At 50.9% G+C, this 11,763-nt stretch overlaps 1 protein-coding gene across 1 annotated transcript in view; it reads right to left on the reverse strand.

Annotated features, from left to right (window-relative positions):
- Positions 1 to 11,055: 11,055 nt before the first annotated feature.
- CTIF (cap binding complex dependent translation initiation factor) overlaps positions 11,056 to 11,763 on the reverse strand; it is a 303,014-nt gene continuing 302,306 nt past the window's right edge. Inside the window, exon 11 of the mRNA XM_007943827.2 lies at positions 11,056 to 11,271. Coding sequence (XP_007942018.2) covers positions 11,056 to 11,271 — 216 coding nt within the window. The remainder of the gene's footprint in view (positions 11,272 to 11,763) is intronic.

Raw genomic sequence — 11,763 nt, forward strand, 5'->3', positions numbered from 1 at the left:
GATTGCCCTTTCTTCCTTCTATGGAGCATCTGGTAGGTTTGAACTGCTGACCTTCTGGTTAGCAGCCAAATGCCTTATCCATTACACTACCAGAGCTCCTTTTTTAAGCCTAATGGGATGGCAAAACTGACCAATCTCCTTGTTAGGGTTCCATACACTTATTTGCATAGTCTCACCCACAAAGGGGTTCCATGCACCTTATTTGCATTACTAGCAAGCTGTCCAATCCCCTTGGTGGGCTACAAGCACCTTATTTACGTAGTCCCACCTAATCTTTTGGTGGGCATTATAAGACCATGGCAAGAAAGACATCTAAAAGTGATCCATTGCATCATGACAGGAGGACACCTTAAGAACTAAGAGGCCTATATATTTTTTTATAGAAGGCAACTGAGCCACCTCCAAGAGCAGCGAGCTGGTTAAGTGTGGAACCGGGACTAGACTCTGGATCTGCTGCCTCTCAATCCAGTGCTTCTCCCACAAGCCCAGTAGCCTCTGCTCCCTTTCCCACAGCTCTGATGGCAGATGTGGTGTGGCCTGGAGGCAGGGTACCCAGGCCAGTGGTCATGAGGTTCACCCTAATCTGAACCTCATCTGGTCGTGGTCCAGCCTTGCCCTCTGAGGTCAGCAGGCTTTCCTGGAGAACTAGGATAAGCCCCATCCCATTGGCCTCACAGGGCCATCAGGAGGACCACACATGAACGAACACCACTTTCTAGATCAGCAAAACGCTTCTTATCTGGTGGACTCACAGCTTTGTAAGGAAGGCAAAACATGGCTCTTGAGCAGAAGTGGTTGTTTAAAACATCCATTCCTTCAGTAAAACTCATGTTCTTTGCTTACAAAAATGCCCCTCTGGCATCACTCAAAGGGGCCCTGGTGGTGTACTGGTTAAACACGTGGCTGCGAACCAAAATGTCAATGGTTTGAACCACCAGCTGCTTCATGGGAGACAGATGTGGCAGTCTGCTTCCATAAAGATTTACAGCCTTGGGAACCCTAAGGGCAGTTCTACTGTGTCCTCCAGGGTCACATGAGTCAGAATTGACTTGACAGCAGTGAGTTTGGCTTTTGGTTTTGGCCTTGCTCAGAGCCTCTTTGCTCGTTCTGGACAAATAGTTCTGACAAATGTGGTGGTCTAGCTTCTCAGGCCACGACAGGCCTACTGACTGTGGTGAGAAGAGCTTTATGACAGGGAGGAGGCAGAAAAACTGTAAAATGCAGATGCTGTAATTAAAAAAGCAAAGCAAACTGGATATATCTGGATAATCCCTGAGGCTAACCTTGTAATACAGTCCACTCTACTAATTAGTGTTGCTGAAATGACCCTGAGTCATCAAGAAAAGGTGACAGATGATGCCCTCTGTTTGGGAAATCAGGGATGTGTATGACCCACTGGGAAAAGATTTTTAAAACTTTAAACTTTTTTTTTTTTCTGTTTAAAAGGATAAATTCCAGTCATGTACATGAATGTATGTGTAACACCTCCATTCTGTACAATGCCAGAGACCTGGGATGGAGGGCCCTGGTCCTATGTGAGAATAAGAACGCATAGAATCTGGGTGCAGCCTGCCCATCCCTCACCCACTGGGGTGCTTCCCACCTGGATAATTAACTGATTCCCAAGATTTTCTCTCCTTTTCTTCTCTCACTCTTTCTGTGTGCTGTGGAAAGGTCTCTGGATATCTCAAACAGTTTGTGCTCAACTACTGACCTAATGGTTGGCAGTTCAAATACACCCAGGGGCGCCACAGAAGAAAAGGCTGACGATCTGCTTCGGTAAAAATTCTCAACAAAACTCATTGCTGACAACTCACAGAGATCCTTTGGGATGGAGTAGAACTGCCCCACAGGGTTTCCAAGCTGTAATCTTTATGGAAGCAGATGGTCACATCTTTCTCCCCTGGAGTGGCTGGTGGGTTTGAACTGATGACCTTTCAGTTAGCAGCCAAGTGCTGAAACACTGCCCATAAATGATACCAGGCACCATAGTGACCCGGGGCAAGTTTCTTCCCTTATCTGTAAAATAGCAGGGTGGGACTGGGTGGGCTCTAGACTCTCTTCTGCATCCTGACAGCCTGGTGCATTTGGAGTGTCATCTAGGAAAAAGGATTAAGTAATTTCTAGGGATTGGATAGGACTTTTACAGCAGATGTACCCAGTACAATACATAATTTGATGTCTTGACTGTGGTGTCTGTGGGCATTGGTCGTGGATCCAAGTAAAATGAAATCCCTCAACAACTTCAATATTTTCTCCATTTATCGTGATGTTGCTGATTGGTCCAGTTGTGAGGATTTTTTTGTCTTTATATTGAGGTCTAATCCATGCTGAAGGCATGATCTTTGATCTTCATTGGTAAGTGCTTCAAGTCCTCTTCACTTTCAGCAAGCAAGGTTGTGTCATCTGCTTATTGGAGGTTAAAATGAGTCTTTAATTCTTATGCCACCTTCTTCTTCATATAGTGCAGGTTCTCAGATGATTTGCTCAGCATACAGATTGAATAAATATGGTGAAAGGATTCAACTGTGACACATACATTTCTTGATTTTAAACCATGCAGTATCCCCTCGTTCTTTTTCAATGACTACCTCTTGGTCAAAGTATAGGTTCCACATGAGCACAATTAAGTGTACTGGAATTCCCATTCTTTGCAATGTTATCCATAATTTGTTTGATCTACACAGCTGTAAATGACCTCTTTAAAGTACTACATTGGGCAAATTTGCTGCAAAAGACCTTTAAAGTGTTCAAAAGCAAAGATGTCACTTTGAGGACTAAGGTGCTCCTGACCCAACCTGTGGTATTTTCAATCACCTCATATGAATGTGAAAGCTGGACAACGAATAAAGAAGACTGAAGAAGAACTGATGCCTTTGAATTATGGTGTTGGCAAAGAATACTGAATACACCATGGACTACCAGAAGAATGAACAAATCTGTTTTGGAAGAAGTACAACCAGAATGCTCCTTAGACGTGAGGATAAAAACCAAACCAAACTCACTGCCGTGGAATTGATTCGACTCATAGTGACCCCTTCTTGGGTTTCCAAGGCAGTATCTCTATGGAAGTAGATTGCCCAATCTTCCTTCTGAGGGGTGGCTGGTGGGTGTGAACATCCACCTTTCTGGTGAGCAGTCAAATGTCTTAGGCACTACACCACCAGAGCTCCCAGAAGCAAGGATAGTGAGACTTTTTCTCATGTACTTTGGACATGTTGTAAGAAGGGACCAGCTCCTGGAGAAGGACTTCATATTTGGTAAAGTAGGGGGTCAGTGAACAAGAGGAAGACCCTCAATGAGATGAACTGACACATAGCAATGATTATGAGGACGGTACAGAACTGGCCAGTGTTTCTTTCCGTTGTACACAGATAGGGTCCCTCAGAGTTGGAAACCATTCGAGGGCATCTAACAAAAACAATAGGGATTGAGGTCAAGTGCTGTTCCTGGAAAAGGAACGTCCCAGGAGGACTTGCTCCCTTTACAGAGTCTCATAAATTAAAGGGCTCTACACCCTGCACTGTGAAGAGAGATTCCTCTGGCACCGTTCCTGAGGGTCACCAGCTTCTGCCTGAACACCTCCAGTGATGGGGGACTCACTCCCTCATGTTGATCCTCAGTTGTTCCCCTGCTGTGCTGTCTGCCATCCTCATATTGCCCTTGGATCAGGGTGTCCACAGCCCACTCTTAAGTGTCCAGCTCTGTCCCCATTCCCCACTTCTTCCCTGCCATGCCACGTTGACCTCTGAGGACACATGTGCTACATGGAGGCTCTTCCAGCTAAATATTAGCACTGCTGAGATCACTCCTCTGCTGACTTGTCCCCAACCAAAAACCAAAATCACTCTGTGACTTGGACTAATAGCAACCCTATAGGACAGAGTAGAACTGTCTCATAGCATTTCCAAGGCTGTAAATCTTTAGGGAAGCAGACTACCATATCTCCTGCAGGGCAGCTGGTGGGCTGGAACAGTCAACCTTCTGGTTAGCAGCCCAGTGCTTTTACCACTGCACCACCAAAGCTCCATCCTGACCTGTCCCAGCTCCTTCCTAATAAAATTGAATTCCTATAGGGAACCGACATTCCTAGTGTAGTCTGACCAGGGAAAATAGAGCAAGCTGTCATCTCTAGGCACTGGAGTGTTTTTAGCATGGTTTTTTTAGAGGGCCATTTTCTCCTCCAACAAATACCAGTTGAAGGATGACACTTGGAGTCACACATATTCTTTCTGGACTCCATGAGCTGAATTCCATCAGAGGGTGAGGTCCAGAATTCTGAGAGTGGAAGCTTCCCCACCTCCCCATGGCCCAGTCCTTAGCTTCACTTCACAAGTCCTATGGTTTTCTAAGACTGCAGTTTCTAGAGACTTATTCCTCTTGGATTCTAACTGGGAGTGCCTTGGGTGGTGCAAACAGCTGCTAACTGAAAGGTTGGTGGTTCAAAGTCACCCAGAGGAGCCTTGGAAGAAAGCCTGGTGATCTGCTTCTGAAAGGTGACAGCCTTGAAAACCCTGTGGGCAGTTCTACGTGGCACATTGCATTGGAATCAACTCAACAGCACCTGGATTCTTTTGGAGTTGGATTGGACAGAGGGGTGTGAGTTTGACCGACCCATTGAATTCTTACCCATGAAAGGAAGCGGGCTTCCCAGGTGATCAAATCCAATGTGCAGGGACCATAGAACTTCTGTAGATGGACCCTGGACTCTTACTTTGCTTTGCTACTGGGTTGTGCCCCTTCCACAGAAGAATCAGGCCCTTCCCAAGGACAATACCACCTATGATGATGGCCAGAGGCCTCCTGTTGTTGGTTGTCTATTTTACGTGAGTTCTAGCTCCCCAGGGAGACCCCAAGCTCCTTAAGGTGGATAAAGCATCTTTCTTCTCCTTTGCTGGTTCCCCACCTTAAGGTAGGACCCACAGTCAGGATTCACTTCAAAGACTTGGGGACAGAGTGATGAGACTCAGAGGCAGAAGAGTTTGGTGGCTGAGGGTGGCACCCCTGGAGTGGGCTCTGCTTCAGACCAAGGTGAGATCCCAGGAGTGCCATAGGAACCCATCTGTACAGTGTGGCTGGCCATACCACAGCCAGTCATGATCATATGGATGACCTCACCTTCTACCCCCAACCCCCTTTGAGAACCACTGGACTGGAGGACAGAAATTCACCAGGACAGTTGGTACATGTTACAAGGGATCCCTTATATAACAGTCCCAAACTTTGCAACATCGCTCCTCCTCCTCCCCTCCCCACCACCGAAATCCCTTGGATTGAGCCATTTCATCACGTTCCTAGTTTCCCCAGATGCAGAGGGAATACCATGCAGCCTGCCACGCAGAGTCACAGCAGGCAGCTGGCTGCGCCTCTGTCTGTTGGTGTGACTGGCCAGCTCCCTGGGTTCTGCTCTGAGGCAGTCAGAGGGGAGAGGTGGCAGACCGCATGCTCACTGTCTGCACTAGTGGAAAGGGCACCGGGCTCTTGCTCTGGCCCTGGCTCTTTCACTTACTGGCCTTGGGCTCTGGGTTAGTCATGTCACTCTCTCAGCCTTAGTTTTCTCATCCATAAAATGGGAATCAAAACACTCATCTGCCTGCCTCGTTGGACCAACTGAGGCAGTGTATGGATTACCAATGTACGGTTCTGCTGGGCACAGTGCAGGGAACCATGAGAATAAGAGAGACCATGAATGGCAAGCCATCAGCATTTCTTTCTCTTTTACCTTCTTTCTCTTCTGTTGCTCCACGGAAGGAAGATGGGGCAATCTACTTCCGTAAAGATTTACCATCTTGGAAACCCAATGCAGGTCACTATGAGTCAGAATTCACTATGGCATTGGGTTTTTTTTTGGTTTTTGCCTTCGTACTTCAAAGGTCTTTATACACTGTGTGTGTGTGTGCTTTCTAGCTTATTCATGCAAAACAAAGTCTTCCCCTCCCTCTGTCCTAAAGATGCCAGTACAAAAGTAACCCTCCTTCCAGAGGAGAGATGACACCTCTCAGCAGAGATGGTGAAAAGCAGGATTGAAACACTTATTATTCAGATGACGTGTTTCATAGTATTCGGTACTTTGGAACCTTCTGGAGCCAGGAGGACCAAATCACCCTGAAAATCTCCTCTCCCTTTAGGTGAACAGGGTGTGGTAAGAAGTCCCTTTCTTTACCCTCTCTGTTCTTCAAACACCTTTGATTTGACTTCCAATTTCAGCTCCTACTCCTTTTCATTAAAAACAAACAAACAATCAATTGTTTAATTAAAATGGTATCTTTCTGTACTCAGTCTGCCTCTCTGGCTGGCTGTCTTCGTGCCGTGTCATGGTGGAGTGTGACTCAATAATGGGCAATGAACACATCTCAACCTGCCCTCATCAGGCTCCGGGGTTGCCCGACCGCCATCTTGGCTGGGCCAGGAAGCATGAAGGGGGTGGATACTACCATTGCCACCCCAAGGAGCTGTAAGACTGGCAGGTTTGAGCCAGAAAGAACCCCCAATGGAGGAGCTGTTACCAGGAGGTAGTGTCCCAAAAGCCTTTCCAGAGAAGGATTGTGCAAAACCAGGGACATGTCATCATAGGAAAAGAAATTACTGCACCCCTTTGGGACCCTTCAATGAAAGACTCATTTGGCCAACAGGGACTGGTCAGCCACTTGCTGTTGACTTTTAGAAGCCACTAGGCCCAAGGAGCTCTGGTAGCATAGTGCCTAAGGCACTTGACTGCTAACCAGAAGGCTGGCGGTTCAAACCCACCAGCCACTCCTCGGAAGTAAGGCTGGGCAATCTACTTCCATAGTGATACTGCCTTGGAAACCCATGGAGGGGTCACTATGAGTCGGGTCTGACTCAATGGTACATAACAACAAGAACAACAGACCCAAGTCTCAGCCTTCCTAAAATGAGTCATTCCTAATGTCATAGTGACATTTCCAGGGAAAGGGTAGGTTTGGGGAGTGGTTACACTTGCAGCAAAGCATACCTTTAGTTGGAAAGCCATTTTCTCCAGGACTGGCCTAATCCTATGACCTTGGATAGGTCATAGCTCTCAGCTTTTGGGAAATAAGTCCCCTCTACCCATGTTTTCCCATACCATTCCTTCACAACCCTCCCCAAGCATAGACTCTGCCCTTGCTCTCCATGTGGCCTGAACAGGGGAGGAATCATTAGCTTACTTTCCAGGAGGGGGTTCCTTGGAGCTCCCCTCCCCCAAACACCTGATGAGGCACAAAAACCTTTAGGAGAGAGTCCTTAGCTGAGCACACAAAGAACACGGATTCAGGGTGCTTTTGCTTTTTGGTGGTGTTTATTTTTTGAAACCCACTTGTAGTTTGGGTTCAGCTGGAAAGCAGGACATACCGAGGGAAGGAAGGTGGTTGCGTGAGCAGGATTTGGCTGCAGCTTTGGCGGGAAGCCCCAGGCCCCTGCTCCAGGGAGGTAGGTCCCGTCGTCCAGCTCCCAGCTGGCTCAGGTGAGGTGGGTGGCCCTTCCCCAAAAGTGTCCAGAGCAGAGGGACATTGTCTTTCTGACCCGTGTCCTCAAAGGCCCCGTCTGGGCTTTCCCAACACTGTGCCTGGCAGCTGAATGCCACGATTCCCACAGGCAGGCCCAGAGTCCATCACACAAGAAGCTCTGGCTGCTTCTGACTCCAGATAACAGACTCGGACTTGGCTCCTCGGAGGCCCGTCTGGGGTGGCCCCATGGGGCAGCTCCTCCAGGCAGCCTGGCTGTCTGGGCACCGGCCCTTGCAGCTGCCCAGGGCGTGATCAGTGGTACATTTCCCAACCCCCCACCCCCACCCCTCAGAGAAAATAAAATAAAAATTAGAATAAATACCAACTTGGCCAACATTTACATTTACATGAACAGACAGGATGATCTCCAGACCATAAAGGCTTACAGAGTGGACAAGAAAGGAAAAACAGACAGAAACTGGTTTTGGGGTGCACACCCCCCAGGGAGGGTGGCAGGGCCTCTCAGCCTCGATTAGGGAAGGTTGGGAGCCTTACAGGGACTGCGGCCAGAGCTTAGGCAAAGCCACAGGGCTGTGCGGAGCAGGACTGAGGTGGTGAGTAGCCTGCCTGAGAAGAGAACGATGACTAAAGCCCCCTGACAGCAGAGGGAGAGACGGAAATGGGACCACCATCAGATGGCTGGACTCTGTCTCTTCAACACCAAGAAAGCCATGGGTGAACAGGGGAGCAACACAAGCCTCAGAAACACAAGAGTCAGTTCTGCCTTCCACCAAACACATTCAGAGGCCAAGTGGAATATGGCCGTCCTCACTCAGCAGAGGGGGTTCTGGCCGGGGAGGCCCACTGTACCCCACACAGTTCCTCTCTGAGTGGTCTCCTGTGGAAAGCTGCCTCAGAGTCTTGGACATTAGGCTTTCATGTTGTTTCTTTAAAATAAGCTTTTGAAACATTTTTCTTTCCATGTCTGAAAAAGTAGCAGCTACAGCATTTAGAGAAAATAGTTTAAATGATTATTTGGATGGGCCAGGAAGCGCCTTCAAGCAATGGCATAAACTAGGCAAACCGCATGTCTGGAGCCACCATGACACGACACATAATTAAAAATATATTTATATATGTATACATATTTATAGCTCACTTCTTCCACGTTCTGGTCCTAAGAGTCAAGGCGGGGTTGGCCGTGAGGCGAGACCACCGAGGGGAACCGTCAGGAGGAAGGCGGCAACAGGCCCACCTGTATCAGCCTCTATAGGAAACACAGACCCTCCACACATGTTCTAGAGCCCCTTTCATGGGGTCTCTGAGCTCAGGGAAGGGTCCGACCTGAGTCAGACCTTCTACTGACCTGAGTGCTCCCTCCTGGGCCTCTCTCTTCTTCCTGGGCCTTGCTTTTGTCTCAGCAGAGGAATGTGCACGCACATGTTGTACACATACTCGCACATGCACACATACTCATACTCACACTCATACCACACACTTGAGGGAAGTGCTCCCCCATTAAGCACAGGTGTGATCCTCTTAGGGCTGCGTGCCAGGCTGGGACTGTAAGACTCCAGGGAGCTTGATTTTCCAGGCTCCATGAACATCCTAACATCGTCCCAGCTCCTCCCTCAAGGCCTCCTGAGGGGCTCCTGGTGTCCACGGGCCCCAGGCTGGGTCTGAGGTACCAGCTGAGGTGGAAAGCACAAAGGAGAAGCTTGAGAAAGCTCGGCGGGGGGGGGGGGGGGGGGGGGGGGGGGGTAAGGGGAGGAAGAAGGGGTCAGGGGCAACATAGGGTTCTCACCAGTCCTCCACACCTCGTCCCCACAGGCTCACACCCAGGGGACAGAGGCAGGTTGAGGCTAGTGAGGAAAACCAGGGAGTACTGGGGACTGTCTCCCCATCCCATCCCCGGCCAGTCAGATTTGGACCAAATGGCCAAGGAAGTGACCCACCCCCATAAAGGAGTAAGTTAAGGAAGCCTTTGGCTGCTGATGTCATTCTCTGGGGCTCTTTTCCAGTGGGGACCCCAGCCCTGGAGATGGAGCTGGGCAGACGCCGGTACAGCTCATGAAGCCAGCCTCCCCGCACTCAAGCCCTGGCCTCCTCTCTAACCGTCAGCTCACTAGAACCTTGTCCTTCTAGGAAATCCTAGCCTTGCTTCTGGCTGGGAAAGCTCCCTCTGGCAGCCCTAAACGGTCACCTGGCAACGCCAGTCCCATCATGACTCAGTGGATCCCCCTCCTTCCTGGCCCCACTGGGGCTGTAGAGCCCTCCCTGGAGCCACAGACCGAGGTTGGGGGAAGCTGGGCTTCTGGGTCCTGTCTGTGATGAGGCTGGGGGTACGTCACAGCCCACTGAGCTAAGGGGCATAGGCCCAGGCAGCCCAGGCCCCCAGGCCCCAACTTTGTCCCCAGAAAGAGCTTGGGACCAGCAGTATGTATGGAGCTGGGAACCGTCACCAAGCATGTTGGTTTTAATTTGCCGGCCATGCTTTGTGCCCTGTTTGCCACACAGCCTCGGGGGCCAGGACTGGCTTGAATGCAGTTCCAGTGGCGACAGTATCAGCCCTTTGAGAGAAAGCAAAGCTAAAATGAGATGGCAGGGGCGCTGGAGGCTAGTGGCTGAGGAACACAGGATTCCAGCAGGGACCCCCGCCGGGCCAGAAGTTTCCAATTACCCTAATTGGCTACTGGCAAGCTGTCTGTGGCTAGAATCCTTCCAGCAGGCTCAGGTCTGCGCTCAAGCTAATCAGAGGGTCCTCAGAGGGCGGAATGCGCGCCCACCACGGGCTCTTTCCATTGAGAAAAGAGACTTCAAAGGAGCCGGCTTTTGGAAAATAAAACAAGAGCGCAAATATAGCTGCAAGCTCCCTCTCTTCCTGCTCCGACCCCCCAGGTCTGAGCCCTGGGGGCAGGGACTGAAGTAGGGGCGGGAGGAGCCTGAAGGTGACAGGAAAGGCGAGTCTGTTCCCTGCTCCACCAACCGAGGCTGACAAAGGCCGTCAATTATGGTGGCTCTAGGGACTGTGGCTGCCTTTGTCCTCAGGGACATCTGCTACACGTTGCCTCCTGCCAGTTGGCGACGCAGCGGACAGAATGTGGAACAATGCATGCCCGTTTCCGACCCACTTTTGCAGCCTTCGAGGTCCCTTCTGACCCACGCCAGCCCCCGATGGGCGAGGCTGGGGGGTCTTGGAGGAGTCACAGAGATGAAACCAGGCACAAAGCCCCTGTGGGGGGTGTGCTGGGTGGGAGGGGGCGAGGAGGGCAGGGATGAGGGAGGATGAGGCTGGGGCCACCACAAGAAAGAAACATGCGTCCCTTATTGGTGTGCGCGCGGCATGCTCAGGCTGGGGGCTCAGGTGGGGGGCTCCTCTTCTCCCTTATTGGTGTGCACACGGCATGCTCGGGCTGGGGGCTCAGGTGGGGGGCTTCTCTCAGGGGTCGGATCCCATCCCTGCCTGGCTCCAGCCTGGCCCCTGGCTCTGCCTGCCTTCCTCCCCACCACCTTTTCCCACCAGGGCCACCCCTGTCCTCCTGACTGTCCATCTGGCTCTGCGCACCAGGGCCCCAGCTGTCTGCGGGCCGCCCGCCAGTCCCCCTGGCTGTCAGGCTGTCAGTTTCTGGATGGTTCTGTTGTAGTACTGCATGATGGGGGGTGTCAGAGGGTTCCAGCTGTTGGCGTGGAGTTCAATGACCTCCAGGAGCAGCGACCGGGTCAGCATGGACTCTGAGGGGCACAGCATCTTGTCACGGGCACTGGCCAGGAGCTCTGTCATCATCTCGGGGAGCTGCTCCTCCAGCAGCCGGCCCGTACTCTGCAGCTGTGGGCAAAGGACAGAGGTTAGGATGGGCCGTGGCTGCCAAGGCCCTGCCCTACCTTTCTCAGGGGCACTGGGACAGAAATGGGACAGAGCTGGACTGTCTTAGGGACGTGCAGCCCAGGCTTCCAGGAGGACAGGGTGGGTTGAGGGTGTTGTAAGGTGCCATTGAGGCCACTGTGACTCGTAGCGACCCCATGAAACAGAGTAGAACTGCCCCATAGGGTTTTCTTGGCTGTAATCTTTACAGGAGCAGATGGCCAGGTCTTTGTCCCATGGAGCCACTGGGAGAAACTACTAACCATAAGGTGCTACCAGGGCTCCTTCTCCAACGGTGAGAACCACATTAACCATTCAATCTGCTGAAAGGAACAAGAGGGAACAGACTATTGTCTGCCACCCAAGGCTGAAAGGAGCCTCACCAAGGACATGCAACTTCACCCTCTCAGTCAACAGCCTCCTCCTCCAGGAAGCCTTCCCTGACTAAGACCCACA

The sequence above is a fragment of the Orycteropus afer genome, unplaced genomic scaffold, assembly GCF_000298275.1.
Source record: "Orycteropus afer afer isolate SDZICR_OR568_19922 unplaced genomic scaffold, OryAfe1.0 scaffold00113, whole genome shotgun sequence".
Taxonomy (NCBI): Eukaryota; Metazoa; Chordata; class Mammalia; order Tubulidentata; family Orycteropodidae; genus Orycteropus; species Orycteropus afer.